The 25,222-nt window shown below is 39.7% G+C and overlaps 1 protein-coding gene across 3 annotated transcripts in view; it reads right to left on the bottom strand.

The window, feature by feature from the left end:
* Window positions 1-651: 651 nt before the first annotated feature.
* LOC121324232 (HEAT repeat-containing protein 5A-like) overlaps window positions 652-25,222 on the bottom strand; it is a 33,070-nt gene continuing 8,499 nt past the window's right edge. For 2 of the 3 annotated variants that reach the window (XM_041265888.1, XM_041265890.1), the window contains 30 exons: window positions 24,809-25,058; window positions 24,214-24,369; window positions 22,727-22,977; window positions 22,411-22,522; window positions 21,827-21,979; window positions 20,965-21,064; window positions 19,821-19,930; window positions 18,546-18,709; window positions 18,284-18,459; window positions 18,077-18,182; window positions 17,720-17,910; window positions 17,170-17,329; window positions 16,670-16,859; window positions 16,159-16,328; window positions 14,934-14,960; window positions 12,369-12,513; window positions 11,976-12,155; window positions 11,475-11,720; window positions 10,738-10,919; window positions 10,478-10,546; window positions 9,992-10,171; window positions 9,669-9,888; window positions 8,939-9,178; window positions 5,875-6,002; window positions 5,576-5,723; window positions 4,806-5,078; window positions 4,267-4,491; window positions 3,674-3,825; window positions 3,157-3,370; window positions 652-2,619 (listed from right to left, as the gene is read on the bottom strand). In XM_041265888.1, coding sequence (XP_041121822.1) covers window positions 2,312-2,619; window positions 3,157-3,370; window positions 3,674-3,825; window positions 4,267-4,491; window positions 4,806-5,078; window positions 5,576-5,723; window positions 5,875-6,002; window positions 8,939-9,178; window positions 9,669-9,888; window positions 9,992-10,171; window positions 10,478-10,546; window positions 10,738-10,919; window positions 11,475-11,720; window positions 11,976-12,155; window positions 12,369-12,513; window positions 14,934-14,960; window positions 16,159-16,328; window positions 16,670-16,859; window positions 17,170-17,329; window positions 17,720-17,910; window positions 18,077-18,182; window positions 18,284-18,459; window positions 18,546-18,709; window positions 19,821-19,930; window positions 20,965-21,064; window positions 21,827-21,979; window positions 22,411-22,522; window positions 22,727-22,977; window positions 24,214-24,369; window positions 24,809-25,058 — 5,226 coding nt within the window. In that variant the 3' untranslated portion in view covers window positions 652-2,311. The remainder of the gene's footprint in view (window positions 2,620-3,156; window positions 3,371-3,673; window positions 3,826-4,266; window positions 4,492-4,805; window positions 5,079-5,575; window positions 5,724-5,874; window positions 6,003-8,938; window positions 9,179-9,668; window positions 9,889-9,991; window positions 10,172-10,477; window positions 10,547-10,737; window positions 10,920-11,474; window positions 11,721-11,975; window positions 12,156-12,368; window positions 12,514-14,933; window positions 14,961-16,158; window positions 16,329-16,669; window positions 16,860-17,169; window positions 17,330-17,719; window positions 17,911-18,076; window positions 18,183-18,283; window positions 18,460-18,545; window positions 18,710-19,820; window positions 19,931-20,964; window positions 21,065-21,826; window positions 21,980-22,410; window positions 22,523-22,726; window positions 22,978-24,213; window positions 24,370-24,808; window positions 25,059-25,222) is intronic. The other variant, XM_041265889.1, reaches the window with a different exon arrangement.

Genomic DNA, 25,222 nt, shown 5'->3' with positions numbered 1-25,222 from the left:
ATACTTAACAACACTAACTCTTCATTTGCTTACCTGATGACAGACATAGCTCTTAAATACTGCTTACGTAATTTTCATTGAAATATTCATTGCCATTTTCTATTCTTATACTACTCTGAATATACAGTCATGGTATAAAGTCATGGTCATCAACCTTTTCATCATACTGATTTAATTTTGAATATTCATCAAGTGCAGGGGATGGATGTTACTGGCATATTTAATTTCCATAACCCTTTTAACTCACAAGGGATATACATGTCCCACAAATACAAATTATGCTAACGTTATTATTTTTTAAATTAGATTATTGTAAAATGTGTTTCTTTTTAGTTTGCCAAGGGTGTGACTGATTAACACAAACTGTGTTGTTCTTAAAATTAAACATACCCGGGAATGGCTTGAAAACATCCAATCCTTAATAAGCTCACATGCCTCCCTATACGTATGCTAACCCATCCAGGAAAATGGATATTTGCTCCCAGATCAAAAGGAATTTGCAACAAAAATAACATCTGTTCTTGATTTAACAAAATGGCAGTCAGATTCCTCTATAATCTTATTTAGCTCAGACTTTTCATGCATTAACGGTGATCTTACAAAAGATTTATAGTAGAGAAGAAAATAAAAGAAAAACCAACACGCCAGCAATGAAAAAAAAAAAGCGGCTTTATTTGTCAATCATATTAGAAAACGACATCATGTGTTAGGGTTTAAGTCGAATTGTTAAATCTGTACAATTTACAATGCTATGTACAAAATATGTTTAACCTACAAATACAGTATGTTACATCCTTCTTGCCTCAGCCATAAGTGCTTCAGGTGGTCTGGTAGGAAAACAGCTGTTCAGACTAGGACACACTTAAACACAGGGTTTGATTTGTCAGGAGTAACAGGGACATAAAAGGAACAGGCACAAACAGCCACAAATAAAAACAGGTTAATACTTTTTTTTTTTATTATTCAATTGCACTCATTTTCAATAAAATGTTAGAAAATGTCAGATAAACATTTTCTTTTTGTTGCCCCCAAGTATCGCCTAATTTTTCATATCATATACACAGCAATGATCAACACACACACAATAATTGTGCAGCAACATAAATCACACAAATTAAGTTTTTCAGTTAACAATATGCCTGAAACACATTCAGTAATGTGGCTGCCTAAAGCAGTTTGTACGACTGTATTTTTATTCAATGGATTGTGAAGACAAGTTTCATAATCAGGAAGCCCTATGAGCACCAGTGCAGTGACTAGAAACATACATTTAAAACATGCTTGTGCAGCTCCAGTAGTATCATTGTATTGTTTTGCACTAGAGTTCTACTCTTACCAAATAATACAAAAAAACAAAATCAATATAATATATAAAGAAAATTAGCCAGGGGTTAAATCTAGATGTTTAATACCTCATGGATAGATAAACAGTCTTGGTAGGAGCTTCAATTACCTAGGACATGTGAATGGATGTCAGAAAATAAAGAGGTACTCGAATACTTGAAAACATTGAGAACTGAGACAATATGTAAACGTAGCTCTTAGTTGAATAGTTTGAATCACAGTGCCCCTTTTTAAAAACTCTATCCTACATCTGAATTACAATGACAGTCACAAAGAAACCAACACAGTCCCTACAAAACATGACATTTGATATTTAAACTGTGCCTCAATGCAAATGAGAGCATGGTTTATTATTCTAGGCCCCTTTTTTTGAATAATGAACAATGGTTCTAAATAGTGTTATTGTAGAATTACAGTACATTATCTCTAAAAATGTACATATATGAAGTAATAGTGCAATTATATCAGGGATCTGCAGTTATTTTTGGTTAATACTTGCATGTTCAGAAAACTGGCCTGAAAGTGACTCCTTAAGCAAACTAACTGAGCAGGGTCTGTGGTATCCGCTATGTTTACTTACTCTATATTATAACTTTTTAGAGCATGACATCTTATCCCATTAAAAAGTGCAATAAAAGACAAGCACATTGTGTTCTTCTGCTTCACTGGCTGCGATATTCACCTATGCCAGATCAGCCCTGTGGTAGAGAGACAGTAATTTCCTTCACAGAGTTCACTCCACATCTAAACAAGGTAACAAATGGACAGGAAAAAAAAAAACTCTCCTTTTGGCAAATTAATCTGAAGAATTACAAAACCATGTTAACCATACGGTACTGACCTTAATTAATAATTAAACTACCCCCTTGTCAAGTCAAAACCTAGCAGATTCTATTCAGTGTAATGCAAGGAAAAGGTAAAAGGATTTTTTTAGCCCTATCTGAAACCACAGTGTATTCTGAGGGAATCACAGGAAATTGGTCTTAAGTTGAATGCTGGGAGAATTCTTTTCTGGAGGTTTGGACTGTAGGGCAGAACTCTTGGCCTTGACGCTCTCCTGATTGCCTTTGACTGCCGCTTCCAGCCGTGCCTTCATAGACGGAGAACTGGCCATGAGGGTTTTGAAGACAGAAGAGTACTGAGGGCTGATTCGTATCAGGTTCTGGAGAGCAAACTCATGCAGATTTCGTGCTGGGCTTTGTGCAGAGGCCAGAGCGTTCTCATCCAGCAAGAAGGAAATAAGAAGGGGCAGTAGAATAGCCATGAGCTGAGATCCTAGGGGAAAGAAAAAAAGTTATTTACCATACAAACTAGCATTCTGAGCATAAGCAGACATGACTCATATTTTGACAGGATGCCAGGGTCCAGCTTTTCTCTTCAGCAAATTATTTCTTGTTCTAATAAAAATGCACACACAGAAGGTTGGTTAAACCCAAATGTTGACACTTGCAGCACTACAGCTTTCCCCAGCATTAAAAAACAAGGGTGTTGGCCGACAAGTTCTTGGAACAAACAGCAGCCAAAATATAATTGGGTTGCATTTTTCTTGTGAAATGGCTCACTTTGAACTCATGGCTTGCAAAACATTTCAAGGCTATCTAGAGCTACTGCATATGCACAATAAACAGAAGTACAGACTATGCCAGTTCATATATGTTTACAGTACAGTTACTTATCTATTTGGCAGCTGACATAATTACTCTATTTGGTTTCCTTGAGGGTGTATCCTCATGAGTTCCTACGTGAATGTCTTAAACTGACAGTGTGTCTGTAGATTCTTCACATAACGAGGCTGCAGCTGTGACAACTTACGATGTTCCTCATCAGCCATAGACACAAGGACCTCAAGAGCTTTAACCCCTTCCTGGATAGCCTGCAGCTCAGCAGAACTCTCTGGTTTTCTCTTCTCCACTCTCTGGAGCCTGTTTACGATCACTGACCCCAGGGACTGGATGTAGGGGACAGACACAGCCTGGCTGGGGTTCTGAAAGATGGACAGTAGCAGCTGGTAGCACCTGGTCAGTATCTACGAAAGATAAACAACAACAAAAAAAAGTGTTGTTATACAAGTTGGATTTCAATTAAAACTAATACATGCACAAACGCTCTTGAGTAGTTTCAACGCCATGGCAACCTTATTTAGAAGAGAAATATAAGTATTAACCCCTTAAGGTACACAAGAAATTGATCTGCTGTTAGAACAGTTCCTTCTTAAAGCCCTAACGTCTAGGAAGACAAATGCAACATAAATAATTAGTTTTGTACGTAAAATAAAGAAATAAAACGTGTGTGCTGCAGCAACAAAACAGAGAAAATGCTTTGTCTTTACCAGGGGATCCTTCGAATCCAGGCTTCTTTTAAACTTGTCGATGCACCGACTCTGAAGGCACTGGACAGCTGTAACATCAGGACTAGCAGACATGATGAATATAGTGATTGCTGTAAGCAGGCTGATGTCATTGAACTCTGGGTGCATCTCATCTAAGGAGAAAGGATTTTGATTTTTTTTCAAGTTTTCTATTGATTCTTATATTCAACTCACTCAAAATGGTACCATTAAAACACTACATTTTGTTATAATCTATTTAAAGTGAGAGTTTCTAGGCATAGAAGTTCAACAAAACAGAGCTCACCTTTGCTTTGTTTAATATTCCTATTACTCTGATTAATCCCTTTAGGCAAGTATGTGCAATTTCAGCAGTAGAGTATTTAGTATATAGAACAATAAGTTAATTTACAAACACAAAAATTTTGGAACTATAGCTAATAATCTGTGTTTCTATAAGTTTACCTTACACCTTTGATAAAAGACTCTTGTCAGCCACATTTATGACTAACTCTGAGCACATTTTTTCTTTGGTTTGAAGCAGTGACAGAATGCATGAAATGTATATAAAAATCACATCTCTGGTTCAGACTTACCAGTGTTCCAGAAGTCCAGCAGGGTAGCAAGAGCACAGCGGAGCAGACGGGTCCAGGCGGCACTGCTCTTTTCTGCCCTGGCCATAGGGGAGGAGACCACAGCTTTGAGAGCCTGCAGAGCCGCTGAGACCGGCAGGGAGATCTGACCACTGGGCATCTTCACTGCCATCTCTCTGAGGACACCAGTGATCAAGAACAGAATGGTGGGCAGGACTGAAACACTGCCTGCGGACAAGAGGGTTTACAGATTAAAAAAAAAAGAACAAATACAGGGCAAGACAAAAATCTGAGCATTTACACTTTAATGCACATCTTTTTCAAATACAAAACAAATTAAATAAATAATATTTGACTTCAGGACGGTTTTACTTTGAACTGTCCTGTACTGTATGCAAAACATATTTCCTGAAACTCACTCCCCTGAAAATAGTTTCCTGGGTTGACTTTGGCCTTCCTTGTGTAGAAACATATTTGAAAACAGATGCCGATTCTCATTTGGGATTTCTCTTGACCAACAGCATCTTGTATCCCAGTCCTACCTTCAGGTGAGCAGATGCAGGGAAGGTCAGACAGGACTCCCAAGGCTGCCGATACCAGCTTGCAGTCATTCTCCGTCAGGGTTTGTGGTTTGCCTCCATGGTTGCTGGGGCTGCCCACAAGCTTGGGGTTCAGCTGTGGTAGCTGCCGTACAAGAATACAAAGGGACAGTTCCAGCGTTGCAAAGACCAGCGATTTCCCAGGCACCAGGCCTCCAGTATCTTTTCCCTCTCCGAACTCTGGCAGAGTTTCCTTCTCTTCAGCACCGTCATCAACTGAGAACAATTAAACAATGTCAATAGCACCTCTAACAAGTACAAAGACCACAGTTAAACAGCCTATCTTCAGGCATTCAGATTACTGGGAGTACAACAAACTGAAGTTCTGCAGGATTTACATGCCAGTAGTATTTTACCAGTCATTTCTCAACACCACCACTGTATTTTGGCATGCTTCTTGTGACCTACAAATAACGAATTGCAACAAGTTAACTGTTGGGGTTCTCTTAAAGCAAAAAACGAAATGGAAACGTACAGATGCATCTACTAAAATAATAACAATAAAAATAAATCAGCATGTGAACAGATGCACACAAGCCTGGCAATGTTTGGATTTTGGAGGTTTGTAGCAAAATAATTTCCATTATCTGGTTAAATGTAGTTGTTTTTATTCCAAGTTTCTGGGACTAAACTGCCTAGGCATTACCCAGTGCACCACCTCATGCAATCAACATCTGGCACAGGCTGGGAGGAATGATTCAAAAGACACCAACCCTCTGCACTCCTTCGCTTCTCCTTCACATGCTCCTTTGCTGCACAGATGATCTGACTGACCAGCTCCAGAACAGCCAGCTGGATGGCTGGAGACTCCCTGGTCAGTATCAGTCTATGGAGAACATTCAGCAATTCAACACTCAGAGCCTGCAGAAAAGGAGAACACACGCTACTCATTACCAATGAAGTCCATTTGTTTGCGCAGATCTGAGCCCTATAATAGATACACATGAACACTCACACACACACAGCTAGCAAATGAATATCAGAAAAAAAACCGAAGCCTGGTAAAAGCTACCTGATCATTACCAATCTTCGACCGTGGCCATGGAACATCCAGCAAAGCCTGCAGTGAGTGCAAACAGGCCGGTATACTTTCCATTGGAGCATCCGAGCGAGGAGAGCATAGAAACTCTACACTTATACCTGCAATTAATAAAAGCAATCAGTCAAACATTATACCAACTCCTTCAGGCTGCAGTACTGGTATTAGCCACTTAGGCCCTGTCCACACTGCCTTATAAACCGCTTAAAAGTGCTAAATACGGTTATCGTCTACACAAGTGTTTTTCAAACTTTTCATCTCAAGTACCAGTGTTTCCAACAGCGACCACCAGCTTAACCAGTAACTATGTGCAATCTTAAACTGGTGTTGTAAAACCGAGACCTACCCCATTACAACCAGGTTAGTTGTGTCTGTACTTGCATGTTTGTTGCCTCATTCTGCTGAATGGTTAAACGGTGCAGTTGACGACTGCAATGAACTCAGCATGTTTATATTTTGCAAGTGTTGTGTATTGAATTGCTGACCGCACCTTTAATTGTGTACAGTTGTAATATAGGGAATAGCATGCTGCAGCTCGCATGCTCAGTGTTGGTGAAGTCCTGATCTGACAGCATGCAACAGGGGCAGCTCTTATGATTTACATACCATTTATTTGTCAGTAAAAACAAGTTTAAATTGCAGTGAGTTTGTTCTGCTATATCTACATATTAAATACACCACAGCAAGCACATTGAAAATGTATAACAATCTGAGAGTTAAATTAAATAAATGGCTTTGGTTTTTGTTTTTTTGTTTACTGCAATAAAAGTATGCTGCAGTACATAGTACACTTCCTAATTACAGTCCCAAGTACTTCTGTGTGTTCTGCTTTCACATTTTTTAAATGGTCAGTTTGAGAAATAAACAGCTGCACCTCTGACCCTGCTTTAGTACAAAACTCACGCTACATATTGTTTTACATAATGGTAACGGTGCTCTTAGTGTGCCTGTTTAGAGGTATTACCAGCTCTTCATCTAATTATGGAATCTTGGGCAATTAAATCATACTTATAATGCCTGACGGTAAACAATGTAACTAAATCTATAATACCGTACTCGAGCCCACCTCAGGGGATAGTCTTGAGTTCTAAATTAGTTCTAAAGTGTGGATGCCGTAAACCGAGCTACATTTTCTGTGTACCCTCCAGTATCCCAAAATGCTTTGCACATGTGGACATATACAGTACTCAGAAAAGGCGCCTGAAGGAGTTGAGAATGACTATCAGTGCTGCTGTACTTGTTGTAAAATGGTGGATAATAGAGCAACATGATCAGATATCAATGTGCCTTAATTTCGGCATCTGCAGCGATTAAATTGGTAAAGAACTTCAGAGTACAAAACGACAACGCACACATTATGATAAAATATACCTCATGTTTTTAAGAAACAAAGCCATAACGTTTTTTTAAGAAACAAAGCCATAAGACGTGCTACTTGCATGGTGGGATAATATCATATTAAGTACCTGTGACAGAAATAGAATGATTTCCCTCCCAACCTGTGAAGGCGTTAAGTAACGGGAAGAGAGTACCCTGGACTGGTTGGCCTGACAATTCATTCCCAGCGTTAAAAGGAAGTAGGTCATCTAGAAAGGGGGCGGAACTCCGATGCACTCTCGTCGACCCGGAAGGGAAATGATGTGGCAGCCACAAACTGGAGGAGTGGCTGCACTCATTTACCAAGGGGTCATGTGTAACGGTACAAATAGGGAACGGAGAGATGTGATCTGTTTCTTTGTTTATGGTTACGAAAACAACCCGGAAGGACCATTGTTGTGATATTGTACGTGAGTGTTTTGTTTGTTTTGTCTCGTCTCTAATTGTTGATTGTTATTATTATTATTAGTAGAAGGGTAACGTGTGCTGGAGCTGTCGCCAGAGGCCAGCACAAACCCGGATATCACTACACCTGTGTCACGATAATTATTGTATTAGCACCATGAGCACTGCAGCACGCACCCATGACTGGTGACCGTGTTTGTATCTTATGTTTGTAACTGGACTGTGTTTATTATTGGACTGCAAACCCTTTGTTTTGAACAGTACAATACACATTGCTGTGTATTGTCTGGGACTACTGTTTTGGTCACTAGACCTGGATTATAAATTAAACCAATTTTCTGATTGGATTATCACTGTCTGTCTCTTCATTGCGCACCCCAACACTCCTACACCTGTACCATGCAAACACCTTTGCCACAGTCTCATATAGTCCATTGCGCTGCTAGGAACCGTAACCAAACTATTTTAGTGTTGGTAAGCATTAAGCCAGACTAAATATGAAACGGTACTTCAGTCTAGGCGCTTTGAGCTGGATTAATTAAAGCCTTTTTGAGTATGGTTCTCAAGATCGGTTATGTAGTCTAGACTGGGCCCGAAAAGCACATTTTAAAACACATAACTTTCAAGCATTCATAATTTAAGAGTACTGGCTTCAGAATTCACTTATAGTACTGTTAGCAGATCTGGCTCAATAAGCAATCAATTTAATATTTATTTATTGATTGATTTAATTTTATTTTAACTGGGAACCTTTCCATTCATCTCATTTACAAGGAGGAATAAAAGCTCCCATTCCTACTGCCTGACAAGGACTCTTCTTGTTGCCTTGGCACTGTAAAGCAATGCACGCTTCACTTAAAAATAATGCTTGTTTTCAACAAGACAATAAAATAAATTATTCCAACAATTCTGTATTCTGCATCCGAGTACCCAGATTGTTACGTACACGCTTTATACACAACCAAAAAAAAACAACTGTTCAATCCCAATGATAAAGGGCTGGTTTCAAAGGCTGTGATTTACTGTGAAACTTTGGTAGAAGTTGCTGCAACCCATAAGTTTGGTTTAGTTCTTTTTTTTTTTTTTTTTTTTTTTTTTTTTTTTACATTGAAGTACTTCTAAAGTCAACACAATGAAGTTTGTTAAGTAATGGTGTGCTTTTCCTACTTTTTTGTGTCAATTTTGCTGTTTTACATTCCTGAGTTGAAAATAACTGAGAGTACAGTGTAAAACTGAACATAACTGAGACACTGACCCAATATTAGATAGAATCTCTCTGTGTTAATATCCTCAGGAGACTTGACACTGGCCAGCGAGGCTGACTGCCCCATTGTGGTGGGAGTCACGGGTCGGGACAGGTTAGGAGGCTCCTCGTCCACCACGATGAAGCCTGTACTGTTGAGCCACACTGCTGTAGCGTGAAGAATGGGAGCCCAGGAACTAACATAGTGGGATCTAGCATGTTCTACTGTTTCTGCTGTGTAAAATGCACCGCCTGGGGAAATAGAGGGAAAATACACATTCAGAAAGTATGCCGGTGAATCTTAAAAGAACCTTCTTTTGAAAACCTGCAGGCACAGTAGAAAAGAAAATCCCTTTGAGCCATATTCAGAAACAATATGCGTGCTAATGCTCACAAACTCAATGAAACAATCTGAATGTAAAACAAAACAAAAAAAATATTAACTTGGCACACTAAAAGTAAACTATGTCTAAGTTTCTCTTAGCATAAGATAAAACAGATCTTGTCTAGTTTGCGATTTGTGTTTGATGTATTGCAAGCCAGCAATTAGACTTAATTATGCAAAGTAAAGAAGCTTTAGACTTAAAACACCACAATTCTCTATCATTCAAAGACTGCCAAGATGTACATATCTTTTCGTATTTCCCATTAACTATGCTCTAACTTCATGCGTCTCAAATTTTATGACATTCCAACCAGTTTACCTGGACACATACATAATGCTATGTAACATAAACCCTACCTCCAGCAGGGAGCTGTGCAGTGTACTCTTGTGGTAAAGTCAGGAGGGCGTAATCCTGCAGAGCTGCCAGCCACAGCTTACTAAGGGTTGTTAAGTCTGCCTGAACCAGGTTGAGAAGCCCTTCTGCTGATGGACTGCTATAGTCTTCACAATAAATCTTCAGAAGCTGGTTTGGAGGACTGTCGCACAGCTTCTGGCACTTTATTGCAACAATATAGACCTAGAACAGTTACAAATATATTATTATGATTATTATTGCGCAAAGGGACAACACAAAAAGCTGGGTTCAATCCAGTTACTGAAATTCCACCTGGTGCTCCTACCTCAGCCCAAGCCTTGAGCACTGCCAGAGTCTCCATGGTGGATGTGCTCTCATTGTACAGCTGGTTCTGAGCCTCCTTCCCAGCCTGCACCTTCACTAGCGATGATACCAGCAGCTGGTGGACTCTCCGCAGGTCGCCAAGGTCACTTACAACTCCACTGGCTACCCATGCACTGCAAACCTGGAAATGGAAAACAAGACCCAGGTTTCATTTCAGCTTAACAGTGATAATACAAAAAGCTAGTTTATTCATTTTCATAGATTTACCAGTTTTGTTTATCTTGGCCCATTGGTTACTGTACATTACTAGTACTTTATAAAAAGATACATGAGGCATCTGTTACACCTCTTATATAAAGCACTATATTAAAGCAAATTGAAATGCTGCTTAGATTACATTGCCTCTGCTGAAATAAACCAGTTCTCTCTCAATGTTTTTCCTTTTATATAGAGAGCTGCTCTGGGAAGGTCAGGTTTATTTTCTTACCTGGCATGCTTTTGCAGTCACATCCGGAGGGGTATCAGGAGTGAAGGCTGGTCGAAGTGCTGCACCCACCTAAAAGAAGGATCGAACCAAAACCATGTGGGAAAAAACTCAAAATCAGGAGGTGGCATGGATTCCAAAAAGAGGATTTATTTTGATCAATAAGTTAAGATACAATCATTTCTGCCATTTCCTCTTCATTTTCCTACCATTGGACCACAGCTATTGCAGCTTCAGACTGGAAAATGAAGAAGAATGCTTACGCTGGCTTGATACTGCTCCAGGATGACATGCCCTGGAAACTCTGGTTCTGGAACTGCTGCAAATTTTCTGATGATAACCAGCAGGGTCTGCAGACCAGAGAGGCGCAGCTGGTCACTGTGGTCAGTGGCAGCCATGAAAGCCATTCGGATCAGGTCTGCCAGGTGCAACACCAGGAAATCACCTGGAGGGAAGGCAAGTTCATCAGCATCTATCAGCATCACAGAAAGGCAGTGCCAAGCTGTGGAAATGTACATGTACATGTTTGATAAGGACAAGCATGCTTCTAGCATCTTTGCCTGCAACACGCCTTTCATCTTGTGTGCAGCAACAAAGTTCATGACAAGATGGTGAAATTTAGTAGGTACCAGTAGATAGGAAGCTATCATAGGAGGGCATAGGGGACGATGCATTTGATTCATCTTACAGGCACCACCTAAACTGATGTGCTGCAATTCTTATTTGCTCAAAACACTACTGTGCCGTGCTGGCACGAATACCTTTGATACTAGAGCTTTCTGAATCGCCCCACCCTACTTTTAAATCACTCTCTAGATCATACATTAGTGCCATGTTTCTCTTCTGTATGAGAATAACCAGTAGCTAATAATATACTCTGGGATAAAAATAAAATAGAATGGGAGATTCAAGCTAGAAAAGACAAGAACACATTGAGAACAGTCATAGTCCTACTAAATTTCAACACTTTTAACCAATCCAAAATCCCATCCAGACTTACTGGAGGGGTCCCGCAGCCTCCTCTCCTGGGCGAGGGCCATGTTGAAATGCGCCTCGTCTTCGTTCTCACACTGGCTGATGATCCGGCAGACGCACTCGGCTGCGAACACGCGGGTGGCCCAGCGAGGGTTGGTGAACGGGCAGGATTTCTCGGGTATGGAAGTGAACGTGGAGGCGTCATCCACACGATCCCCATCCTCCTCCTCCTCCTCTTGGGTCGTCTCTACTGGGGCAGCATTAGCAAAATCTGCAAGAGGATATCAAATACATTAAGCCACATCCCCACAGGAATTACTGCCTGGTTTTACTGAATATTTTATTAAGCGCAGAATCTGTAGCTAGCTTTGGCTCTGCAGTGATCAACAAATGGGAGTTCATAAAAGGCAGTTTTTACTCATACGGTATAGTAATGAAACAGTAAATGTGACCTCTGAGAAGTTTTTTCAAGAGCAGAGCTCTGCTACTCATAGGCAACTTTATTCATAGGAAACTTTATTCTTACCAGCAGAGGCAGAAAGCACATCTTTGCACAGCTTTAACCATCGCGAGAGCTTCCCCACAGCCATGGATGTCAGCATGTGATCCAACGTCTCCTTGATGTCTCTGCAGAGGCGAAGATCGGTCTCCCTATCCAAAAGGCTGAACAAGGCCCCCTCCAGGCCAGTCTCTTTGATAGTACCATCTGCAGACAGAAAAGTTACATCTTCCAGTTAAATATGTGTTAATCCTCAACTGGTAAGACATCCTAAACTTTTAAACTTGAACTAGCTTCTTGTAGCTTTTCCTTATGTTCAGAATTTAATGACCTTACCAGTAAAGGGGTATCTAAATATTTCTATGAGAGAAAGTGTCTTGCAGGTGTAACTAATGCTCAACTCCTATTGAAGGATCTTACCCAGGAGTGTGTGTTCTCTGTTTGAAAGGTCTTTCACGAGGGTGACAGCATGTTCAGACACCTCAGTCGCTTCCCTCTGTGCAAGCTGACGCAGGCAGGCCACCACAGCTCTCCTCAGTGACAGATAAGAACTGCACAAATTCACCTGCAAACACAGTTCACCAGGGCAGATCAGCACCTGCAACACACACTGCAGGGTTTCTTTCACAGTCACTTCCCCTTGTAATTCATTTGAACGTGTACGGTTCTTTTGAGATTCATTTGAGTTTCTGATTTTTATTTAACAGAACAGTGGAAGCTAATGGGCACCATTCTTTTTCAGAAAGGAGAAAACATGAAACAATGGAAGAATAATTAAGCAAAATAAATAATATATATTTTATATGCTTTTATTTCTAGTTTGGCTACAGTCGCAGTTTTGCCATTTCACATTATTGGGATTTACACTTTTAAGCACTGAATATAGCCTTACATATCCTGCGGCACCATATTTTACCTCCCGTCCTCCCTTACTTGTATCATATGCAAAAGATTAATAAGTTGATCGGTACTCTTTGGATTTCCTTGGTTGTGATAAAGGAAGATAAATGGAGTAAGCCAATGGTCAGGATGGGTGATAATCAGGAATCCTAGGAATCCGTCTGCTGTGGAATAACAAGGATTTTCAATGCCGTCTGAGAATTTTAAGTTTTACACTTGGGGCGGGGCAAAAAACACTTTTGTTTGTTTGATAACCAAATCAATACACACTTATCATACATAATCATGACATTTATGTAAACATACTTGTTCAATAAAACTGCTTCTGGAGTACAGAGGTGAAGGTAGAACGAGGCGCACTGTCATAATTGTGTTGAAACGTAGCTGCAGTTTACTTCAGTATCTAGTGCATTACTACTGAACAAGCGGTTTATGAGATTCCGAAAATGATTTAAAAAAAAATAAATAAAAAAATCACCCCTAAGATCAAGTCAAGGAGTTGGCAATAGCTATACAGACATAAATACTATTTGTAATGTTTAAAGTAAAATGGTAATATTATTGCTTGATGGCGTCTGTGAGGTTGTAACCTTAGAATTTAATTTAAATATTTCCTGTGTCAATTTTAGCCTTTTATTTTAATTGCGGAATAACGCAGATTTTTATATTGGAGATATAAAAGATTATTTTTTATTGAGGAAAACTAGGATCCATGTTAATAATGCATCACAAACCTCACTTATAAAAATGCAGTGGAATTATTACTGGAAAAAGAGCTGTAATACAGTACAGTGGCTTATCACACTGGTGTTATAGTTAGCTGGCCCCTCCCGCTGCTTAAAGTTTAGCTGTGCCTCCTGATCTCAGTTTCACATGGCTCAGACATCTAATGGTACAGAACTTGTAAAGCTTTATATTTATAGACCATTTTATTTTAGTGCTTCAGCCTTTCCTGTCTCACCCAGAGACTCACTCCTTCAGCCCACAAACATGCTCAGATTACAACGATAAGACACCATTACCTGTCATTACACCAGAACACAAGATTTTAAAAAGATGCAAAAACACAAAAATAAAATCGCACACACAGCAAATATTTGTCATCCATGTTGGAAAGACAATTGTTAAAACTAGAAAAAAAAAAAAAGGAGGATAGCCCACACACACGCAAACAGAAATCACAACCAGAAGCATTATTGTTGCAGGCTTTTGCCGCAATGGCCATTTGTCTGTTAAAACCTGCAGTTTTGCGATGAGAAAAGCATTAAAACGTGTCCTGTTCCAGCCAAAAAAAAAAAGTTGAGAAGGGGTTTATCTGAGGCTGGGATAGTGTTAAGGTTTTTCTTTATTAAAATGACATTGCTTCAAAACTGAAGAATTAATATTAACATACTATTTCCCTGACTTTGTTGTCTCTTATAAATGCAATAGGATGGATAGCCAAAGAACACTCTATACTAGATACACAGCAGTATCATTGGGACTACCTGCAGGGAGTTCTATTGAGAAACTTCTGCTATTAGTTTGAGTGTGTGCGAGCTGGTTAAAAGGGACTGATGGCACAATACATGGGAACATCTAAAAAAACATGTTTAAATATAAATAAAAATGATGTGTCACTGACAGTGAAGATAATAGTCTAAATCCTAGCTATGCTGCCAAACCTGTGTATCTTTACCTGACTTTTCTTTATGGTTATTTTTGTTTCTCAAAAGTGACCTGCATACAAACCTATTTTTGTTTACTGGGTATGTGGGAGTATCGTCATTATCTAAAATGAACTAGAGAACGATGTACAATGCTACCCCGGGACACTGCATAGTGTCTCATTTGTGAAGTATCCTCAATAGAACAACATTAGAAAAGTTCCAGTGATCCTGCAGTATAAGTTTCCAATAGAAATATGAAGCACAGCCTTAACACTACCCCAGATTGAGGTACAAAGGAACAGTGATGCCTGGTCATGCTCCCTTTTCTATGGATCAGGTTAGTTAAAGAAAATGAACGAATAGAAAAACAAAACAGATTCAACAGCGGATGCAAGGGAAATGCGACACAGCAAACCTGCTAGGGATAGGGACCTACCAACACAGAATTATCCAACAAGATTTCCTGTATGAGAGAGCAAATTACATAGCAGTTATAACACCACTGTGAGAACAGAAACATTGTCATTTACAGTATATTTGTTTTACAGTTCTTTTTATTTAATGAACTATGAAAATTGGAATACCCAGGAGATGGTGGCTAAATCTAGACCAAGGGGTGGAATGTGGCCCTCAAGGCATGTGTCTACTTGACCGTTGTAGTTGAAAACTCAGAAGCCACTTCTCAAACATTTGTTCACTTGATAAAGCAGAATCATATCAGGGAGTCAAAGTACTTTTATAAATTAAAATGCATGAAAAAACAAAACAAAAAAAGAACATGTAACAAAATATTACAAAGAAATGGTACTAGTCTGTGAATTACCAGTGTAGATACAGCAACAGTACTGTAATATTTCTCTAATACTGACAGGATTCTGATGTAACACATTACATGTGAGGTATAGACGAGATGGATGCCAGAAGAATGACACGGTACATTGCACTGGAAATAAAGCATACATGATCGGTCACTGGTCTCTTTATAAAAAAATCAGCGGCTTTGCTATTGCATACCCATCCTCTCAGAACACAGCTGAGACTAGCACAATTGAGTACATTAGACAGCAACGAGTTAAGTTGCACTGCTACCCAAACTTAATTGTAAATCCACCAACTCAACCCATGTGCCATTATAAAATAAATTGGTGACACCAAGGTTCCAGGTACCAGGTTCAAGTATTTTACAAAATGTGGGCTTACTTAATAGTAACCCTAGCTTATAGGAATACTTGCATCTCAGGCGAAAATGGAATTAAATTTTGGAGTCTGGAATTTACCAAAAAACAGTAAATATTCTTCTCCAAGAAAAACTAATGTTGTCAGACCAAGAAATAAAATAAATATATATATATATATATATATATATATATATATATATATATATATATACACACACACACATTGGTGACTTTTTGTGTGATAATATTATTACTTTAAAACAGACACGTGTGTGGGTGACACACATATATATAATATATATATTATATATATATATATTATAGATATATATATATATATATATATACCCGCTTTATCCTGATACAATGCAGAAATGGATAACTAGATGATATTTAGCTGTGTCCCAATATCTTATATAAGACACATATACCCACACACATTCTCTACATGCTTTATGACATGTATGGTTATGTGTGACTTACACAGAGGCTGGGGACGAGGCTGGTCAGGTTAACGTGCCGCGGTGCAAACATGTGAAGCTGCTGCAGGCAGGAGATGGCCTGAGCCTGGACCAAACAGTCAGGGTTATCCTGCATCACAGCACAGCCAACCAGGCACGAGGTCCTCAGGGCAGAGACAGAGGAGCCACTCCCTGGCAAGAGGGAGACGACAGGATAGGAGACACATTCACTGCCATAGCTTTTCATCAGGTCAGCGTGACAGAATACACCAATCGCTGGACATAGCTTTGAGACTAAATTAAACTGCAGCATCATGTTTTAAAATGACAGCTTGAGACATAAATAGTGAATGAAGTGCACGACAAATGCAATAAATGAAATACAATACAATAAATTGAATATTTATTTTTTTACATTTAGATAAGCTTTTTAATCCAAAAACACACTAACATGCTTCTTTATAATGAAAGTCATAATTTACAGTGCATACATTAAAATAAGGCGCCAAGACACCTTTGTATAAATGGAATACCTTGCAGCTCAGGACCAAGGGTTGTAATAAGTGCATTTAAACAGCGGCCAAGGCTCTGATGAACTTCCACATAAGCAGGAGGCACGGTCAGTAGCAGCATCAGAACCAGTGAAAAGGAGGGCTCCACGTGGACATGGTACAATGGTCCTGCAGAGTCTATCACCAGTGACAGGGAATGCAACGCCCACATCTATAAAACAAGGAAACACATCTGAGATCAAACTGACTTGAGACAAAATATTTTAAACTTAAAATCTAGATGGTCACAGAAAGTGCAATCAAACTAGTTCAGTAATGATCTGTTATTGGGGACCCCCTCCCTGACTCCAATAAATGTAAGCCAATTGAATTTACACCTAAACAAGCTTTGAATCCATTTTACTGTAATTTTGTATCATTTTAAAAACTTTCACTATTCCACTACTTAATATATTTTACAACAGCCTTTCAAGACGGCACATATTGAGTAAAGTCCTAAATGTTATTACTGAAGGCCCTACCTGAACTTCTGGTGAGGTGTTGTCCTGAGAAAGGGCACATAGGATTCCCACACAGGCGTTGAGGTGCTGACTTGAGCCAATTCCACCCAAATAGCGGTACAGAGATCCCAGAGCCAGGGAATGTCCCGTCCGTGATACCACATCCCTGGCTGACTTTAGCCTAAAGAACAGCGGAGAAGAGATTACTTATATTAAAAGTGAATCTTTAAAGAGCTTGGGAGGGTTAGAATTTGATATGGGTAAAAGGCAGGTGTAGCTGTTTAAAATGCAAACTGTACAATGCATTTGCTTAAGTAGCATAGCATGACAAGGATTAGAAGGAAAGTGATCGCAGAAGATGTAGTTTAGACAACAACCTTTCTAAATAAAGGAATGGAAATAAGACTCATGCAGCATAGCAGTCTGATCCATTCCAGGTTTTACTACGACACACACAAGCTTGTTACCTATACACTGGAGCTAATCAAGCTCGGAGTACAACCTGGAATTCTCTTATTTCCATCTCTGAAATATTAACATGCACAAAGAGAAGTCTGCAATTTCTACTTACTTATCAAAACTGATTTGTGCTATTCCAACAGTAAAGGCCCCGTCATTTGCAACTTGTGCCAGTCGAGACAAAGCCTCTGCTGCAGCACATCTCAACAGAGGGTTGGCACTTTCCAAGGCTCCCATAACCAGTGCCAGGGCAGGCCTCCTCACCTCCTCCGGGCCCAAACTCACACGACTGTTACCAAGACACTGGACAAACAAACTTTACTGCTTAGAAAGTTCAGAACAGTTTAAGGCATAAACAATGTTAGACTTGTGTGTATTAAAGTGAGAGTTTCATTTAGTCTTTTAAAGATCAGTTATAAATGTATTCTACATTCTACATTTAGTTTTGAGCAATAATCAAAAGCCTTACTTTTAAAGCACTGCAGAATGCAGAAACCACATGTATCTGGGCAGTCTGCTGCCGACACCCTTTGACTTGCTTGATAGATTCGGAGCACTGCTCCAGGATTTGGGCCCTAAAAAAAAAAAAAAAAACACACTCACCAGTGAGAGACATACACTACTGACACACACACTTCATACTGTTATATTTCCATAAACTACAGCAGCCAGTTACCTCTGTTGTGCTGAAATGTGGGGGAACACAACTCCAAAGAGGCCGACTGCTGCTATGATGACTGACGGAGCTGGGGACAGCGGCATAGGCACAATATCCACCTCCGATACCTTCTCACAGATAGCAAAGGGGTCGTACTCGAGGCTTCCTCCCCCCGCATTGCCACCCTGCTGCAGCTGGTAGAATTACAAAGCATACCCTTATAATTCCGCACACAAGAGTACTTAAAAAATAGGAACGATGCATACTAAAGAAAGCACACCTGCTCCTCAATGAACCTGTGGTCAGTTTCCTGTAGTGCTGGCCCCAGTAAGAGGACATCATCAGGGTGGCAGAGAGCCGGAAGCAGGAAAGATGCAGTACAAACCAGGTTTTCAGGGCTAGTCAAATCAGCGACCAGCTGTTTGAGGATTTGGTTGAAACCTCCTGCAAGTATTGACAAACAAGCAATATTTATTTATTTATTTATTTATTTTTACTACCAACAAGAGCAAAGCAATACCATGGCTAAAGTGTAAGTGAAATGACCCCTCTCATGGAACGGTTTTATTGAAGTAAAATGAATCTTTGGAATAATGAATACCAAGGAAAAGGTATACTATATGAGATGGGATGCATGTTTTTATTTTATGCATAAACCACCAGACCAAAAGCAATACAAAATTGAACTTAGCTACCCAGTTTCAAAATGCAAAAGTTGTACTGGGTCTTGTTCTCCCAAAATGTACAGCCACAGTACATTCAATTTTTTACTTCCACAATATCCACCTTTAAAACATGCAAACATCATCTTGACTCAAAAAGCGATCCAGGAACTTTGCCAAAAGACAGTCCTGAGACTGTCTAATCTGTAGGCAGTTGTAATTAATGAACAGCTGTCTGTTCAATACATAATGTACGCTTAGTACTGCCTTCCAGATCGATAAACATCAATGATGCAGTCAATGTCAAAATAATGGAGGCAGCTGCCAACAGTGAAAACCAGCATCCAATTAGTAGATTAGCAAGCTGGTTTTTGGCAGGTTATCAAGACAATGCCTTTGCTTCTGGAAACCTGCGGATTCATTATTATATCGGCCTAATCCTTCTCTAATGTGTTTTATTATTTTTGCCGCAACAGTAAATGGTATGACTGTTGCCTCACCTCTGCAACTCACTTACCAAAGGAGGACAGAAGATTGACGCTCAATTTGTATTTTAACCTGCAGGCTGTGGCACCCAAGTGTAATGCATTTGATACAAAGCATTTGCAAAATCCTAAAAAGGTAGACAGGCAGCTGATATCAAGCTTAATCTTAAGGAAGTACATTTCCAGGTCTATTTTGTAGATGCCACAATTCCATTTATTAATGTCTTATAAGTTCTCTGGCATGAAATCAGTCAGGATCAAATTCACTCAAATCGACCCCTTACAGGAATTTACTGATAGAATGTCATCCACATTTCCAAATAACGATTCTCCAAAGGTCTTAAGTGAACTGTGCAATATCTATACATTACTGACAAGCTGCGCAATGTGCTTGATTTATGTACTTACCTTCATAGGTCTTTGGGGGCAGCAAAGCAAGGATCTCATAAAGTCTTTGCCTAAAGAGCATCACTACAATTTTCATGGGATTCCCATATGCTTTGATCAGTAAAGGCAACCTAAGACAAGATATAATGTGCTCATTACATGCTAAAGCACACACTTGTACTAACACAGCAGAGATAGAGTTATCTATTAATTAAAATCTTGGCGTCAGCTAGAAAATGTAGGACGGGAGCATTTTGTGATTTTCCCCAAAGTTTTTATTCAGGGTTGGTTTGACAGCTAGAAAACCCCCACATTCTCATCCCCAGTGGAAGTTCTGATCTACACAACATAGGAGAGAGATAGAGCAGAGCACTGAAATGGATTTAGCCACTGTTCCAGACCCAGTAATGCATTTTTTTTTAAATACTTTGTGCCGGAAACCCATGATTTTTTTAATGGGTTTCAAGGGCACCAGAAGACAAAGGCTTTCAAAAGAAATTGGCAGTGCTGCTTAAAATGACTCGGATGTCTGTTTCAAGAAATAAACCCTCTTCCAATCAGCACTGTATGAGCTTTTATCCAGTAAAATTGTGAGATAAAGTAGGATATATTTTTTTTTTTTTTTTTTAAATCATTTTAAAATGGTTTTAATAAAATTATTTTGCAGAGCATCATGCCAGCCATTTTTATTTTCTCATAATTTGTCTGGAAAAAAAGTGAGTACTTTGGCTAATTTCAACCCTTAAGCCAGAAATGGAAGTTAAATGATTTTCTATCTAATTGACGTGCATCAAAAAACACAAATAGTCATCCCTCCCCAATGGCAATAAAATACTGAGGCTTGTTCAGTTAAACAATAACGACTTGGAAGTAAGCAGGGGAGGTCAAATATTTCCCACAAGGGCAATTTCCAGAGGGTAGCCCTGTGGAAGTGAATCAAATACCACCAAACAGACACAGCAATTGTAAATACAATGCCTAAGCACATATGCTTGGGTGTGTCTTGGGGGCAGGGGGTGGCGAATGTCATGATCAAAAGGATCATCTAAAACATACAAGCTTGGCAACCACCTCCCCCAGGAGATTCCATCTATCCAAAGACTGGAGGAGGGAAACCACAGGCTCCTGCGCTTGCCCATCCCTGCTTAACAAACTGTGGACTCACTGTGTTAATAACGCTACAGCGCAAGAAAGTGGTGGCAGAAGTCTCTGGATGACATCATCAGTAAGAAGATCTCCACAGTGTGAAACAAAGCTTTTCATTGCTGGGGAAAACATGAGAAACAACAACATTTGAACAACACTTTGCAGGCTCTCCCCTATGGGGACTGGTAGTAGTGGAGCAACAGGATTAAAGGAATCTCCTTTTTTCTCAGCACATGAGCCATAGCATACCCATCAGTTGAATATTCATTTCTACAAAACTTTATTATTTAAAAGAGCTGCTTTGTCAAATTTCTACATGGTCACTTAGAAGCTCAGATTGCTGTAACTTAACGTTGCAGTCATGTTCATGTCATGCTTGGTATAAAACCAGCTATTATATTTTTAGATAGTTGAATGTTTATTATGTGCTTATGTACACTCAATAGAATTTTCTTTTCACAGAATTGAAGATTCTGGGAGGGATATACACTATATGTTAGGAAATTCACCCTGACCTAGATTCTGTTAACTACCCAACTGGTTATTGCAATTCCCATACCTAGCAAACACAATTGCATGAGAGGTTGTCATGACATGGTTAAAAATGTATAAAAACACACTTGTTATCCTGACAGACCCCTTGCCAATTACACAGGGAATTGTACTGTACATATAAGCTCTCGTTATATCGGCAAACAATGTTCACTAAATTAAAATAGTATTACACTATCCATACCCTATGAGCAGATGTAACATTTGCTTTTTTATTAGAATGTGTGTGCCGGGCTGGCCATATCAGCATTTTTATACAGCTTGGAACACAGTGGTATAACAAGAGCATACTTTACCCTATTCTGTCTCATTAAAGGTACTCTGCTTACCACACAGTGCTCCAGCACGGCCTTCCAAAGTCACCAGCCATGTAAAGGAATCTCCCCGGCTCCTCTCCGTGTCCAGGTCCTTCGGGGATTGGGGAAAGGCACACTTCCACAGCAGCAGCATTCTCGGAAGATGATGATGAACAACCGCAGGGCCTGCAAGTCCCACAGGCTGGTATTCCACACGAACCACAAACTCCCAATATCAACATGCTAACTGTATTACACATTGGCCAAAAACTGCACACAGTAATTCCACAATTATTTACAAAACAAATTATTTACATATAACGCACCACATTGTAATTTTTTTATTTTGAAAGAGCGGAAGGATCCTCCACCCTGTTTACGAAAAATCGGTTAATAATAATAATAACAATAATAATAATGGGTTACTACATAAAAGTAAAAATCAGTATTTTACTGTCTGGGGAGCAACATAATGGGCACAGCAATTAAGCATTCAGATGAGACAACTTGCATATAGCCCATAACTTACAGTACATAAAACTACAGATGCATGAAATAACTTAACACATACTAAGAGGCAAGAAAATCTAGTTTATGTATATCATTTATTGACTTACCTAATGTCATCAGTGCAGACAACAGAAGCCAACCAGCTTGTACCCGATGTACTGAAATGCGGCTGTTTTGAGCTGCAGATCGAAGCATGTCCTCTGCCAGCCTAATCACCATCTAAAGACAATGTTATAGTCACAAATAAAAAACATCAATTGAAATGTAAACAGCAGTTACCTCTTTGGAGGACATGTTTAAGGGGACAAGGGGGTCATAAATAAGTGACTGGAAAACAGATTAATATATGTCACCAAAAGTCTATTATTAATAATCCCCCCCCCCCCCGTAAAAATATCGAGTACAGCATCAAAGACCCCTTACCTTGCCCTTCCCGTGTGGTATTCCCAGGGGACACTGCTGCACCGCTCCCAGCAGAGCTGCAATGGTAGCGCTGTAACCTGACACTGCTTCAGGAGAGGATTTGAGAGCGCCGAGTCTCTCCAAGCAGCGATCCAGCAGCACAGAGACATGAGAGGGCAAGGCCAAAGCAAGGCAGCGCAAACACCAAGCTGCTGACAGTCGGGCCGAGGCACTGGGGTGGAGGAGCACAGAAACTACTGTGTCCAGGACACCTTGAAGAGAAAAACAAATGTTTGTAGCCATCGGTATGATCAAACAGTAAAAACACTATTATCCACATCCACAGTAAGTACATGTGGCTATGTAAGGGTGACAAATGCACAAGGGTACAGACATGTACCTCCAGATTGAGACACGAGAGATTTCAACGATGTATATTAAACTCTTGAATAACATATTTAAGTAGAGACAGGTGATTTCAGTATATCTTTGTCGCCACAGGCATAAAAAACCTTAACTGTACCATTTCACAAAAATGAATACCTACAGAGCTTTTGAAATGCTTATTACTGTAACAATCAATATTTGTTTAATTACAGGTCTAAACTGCTTTGGGTAAAGTGATCCAGTGTCACTACGTAGATGTGCAGTGTATATATGCGATGTAGCCACACTGTCTGTAGTGGAATTAACAGGCATCAACTGTGGAAGACGTTAAGAGATTGATATTAAGGCTCCTGCTGAAACAGTGCAGTGCCGAGTATTGACTAGAGTTCCCAGAACCCAAATGATAAATGGAAGCCGGCTACTGGCCACCACTGATGCAGAGCCTGCCTGCCAATGCACAGCCCAATACAAGCACAGCACAGAACTCACAACTAAGCAACAAAGCCAAAACATCAGCTCTAAAAACAATTAATCAATCAATATTATAGAGCATCGCTGCACCAAGTACTTTATAACTTCTAAACGAAAGACCAAAAAGTTTGAAAAGGCAGTCATATAACTTGAGATACATGACCAGAAGTTAATTTCATGCTAAAAAAATCAAGCATTCCTCCTTTTGAAAAGGTTTCAGTTCCAATGTAATATAGATACCTTTTGCAAGACACAAAATCTGAACGTATCTGGTAATGGCTATGCCTAGTTGCTCCCCATTATTTATTTGTAACTATTAACAGTTTGATTCTTGACTGAAGGTTGATACTGTGGAGTTTTTAACGGGATTTTTATATGGCAGAATGTCAGCAAACCTCCTGATTGTCTCATGAGTTTTTCTGAACAGGCTGTAGAATTTGCAGCAAAACATTTGACGTACCATTGCTGTCTGCTGCGTTACATGCGTTCCTGAAAAGATCGCAACATAACCATGGTTGTTTTAATATTTTTATTCCCACATCCTTATTCATAAGTACGTTTTGATGCATCGTGAAAACACCTACTATCATTGGAGACCCCATCTGGTCTGGTGATCCCATGTACAGACGGCATGTCTTCAATTTACATACCTGTGTTAGTATCCTGCAGAAGAGGTGCAGCAGTGGTGCCCAGACCCAGGATGAGGCTGCCCAGCTCCTGCAGCGCACACACAAGAACATGCTGGCTCGCAGATACATCTGTCGTTCCCACTCTTGTCTCTATGTTGCTGTCGCTCATGGCTGCATCTACCATTTAAAAAGACAAGATAATGCAATGATCACTCAAAATGTTACTAGGGAAAATCTATCTTTCAGATGCCCTAGTTAACAGAGAGAAAGACTACAAATGCACCTCAGGTAATAAAAAACAGGTATGTATGTAGAGAAACTACTGAAATGTTTTAATCAATGCGTCCATTTGGATAACCATCACAAAAAGGCTTCAAAACGTATATATTTGAGTGGGGATTTTTTTGTAAATCTTGGAATACCTTACCCAAGATGGGTATTTTAGGTATTTCTGGGATATTACTAAAGATTCTGAAAACACTGCCTTGTGTTAGATTTCAACCTGTGTCCAAGTGTTGAAAGAAAGGAACTTGAATGCATTCCTGTTTCTCAGGCTCTGGCATTCATGCCGACACAATGATGATCAATGAAAACCAAAACAGCCTTTTTCCCGTACCTACAGCTTTCTTTTGTTTTCCTACTGCCTGGCAAATCTCTTTGGCAGCTGTGATTTGTGCTTTCTCTCCGAGCAGGGTGCCCACAGTGGCTCGCATGATAAATGAGATACAGCGTCGACAGCAGATTGCATCCATCTGGGTCTGCGTTGCTTTGGGATTGGAAACCAGCTCCAGGATGTGCTCGAGTAAAGCAGAGAAATTCCTTTCCAGCCACTGGCCCCCGAGTGTGGAGACGAACACAACACAGGCCTACAAGGAGTTGAAATATAGTCAAACCCTCAAGGCAATTAAATATGCAACATGTTTGTAGTTAAACTAACAATATCACATTAAGTTTGAGTTAAGTAACTTGGTGAAAATTCCTCATCTTGCAAACATCACATTTCACCAAAGGGCCTAATTTTAACATTTAC

This window comes from Polyodon spathula, chromosome 12 (assembly GCF_017654505.1).
Source record: "Polyodon spathula isolate WHYD16114869_AA chromosome 12, ASM1765450v1, whole genome shotgun sequence".
NCBI classification, from domain to species: Eukaryota; Metazoa; Chordata; class Actinopteri; order Acipenseriformes; family Polyodontidae; genus Polyodon; species Polyodon spathula.
Note: the sequence above shows the minus strand (reverse complement) of the source record. Positions and strands in the feature narration are given on the sequence as shown.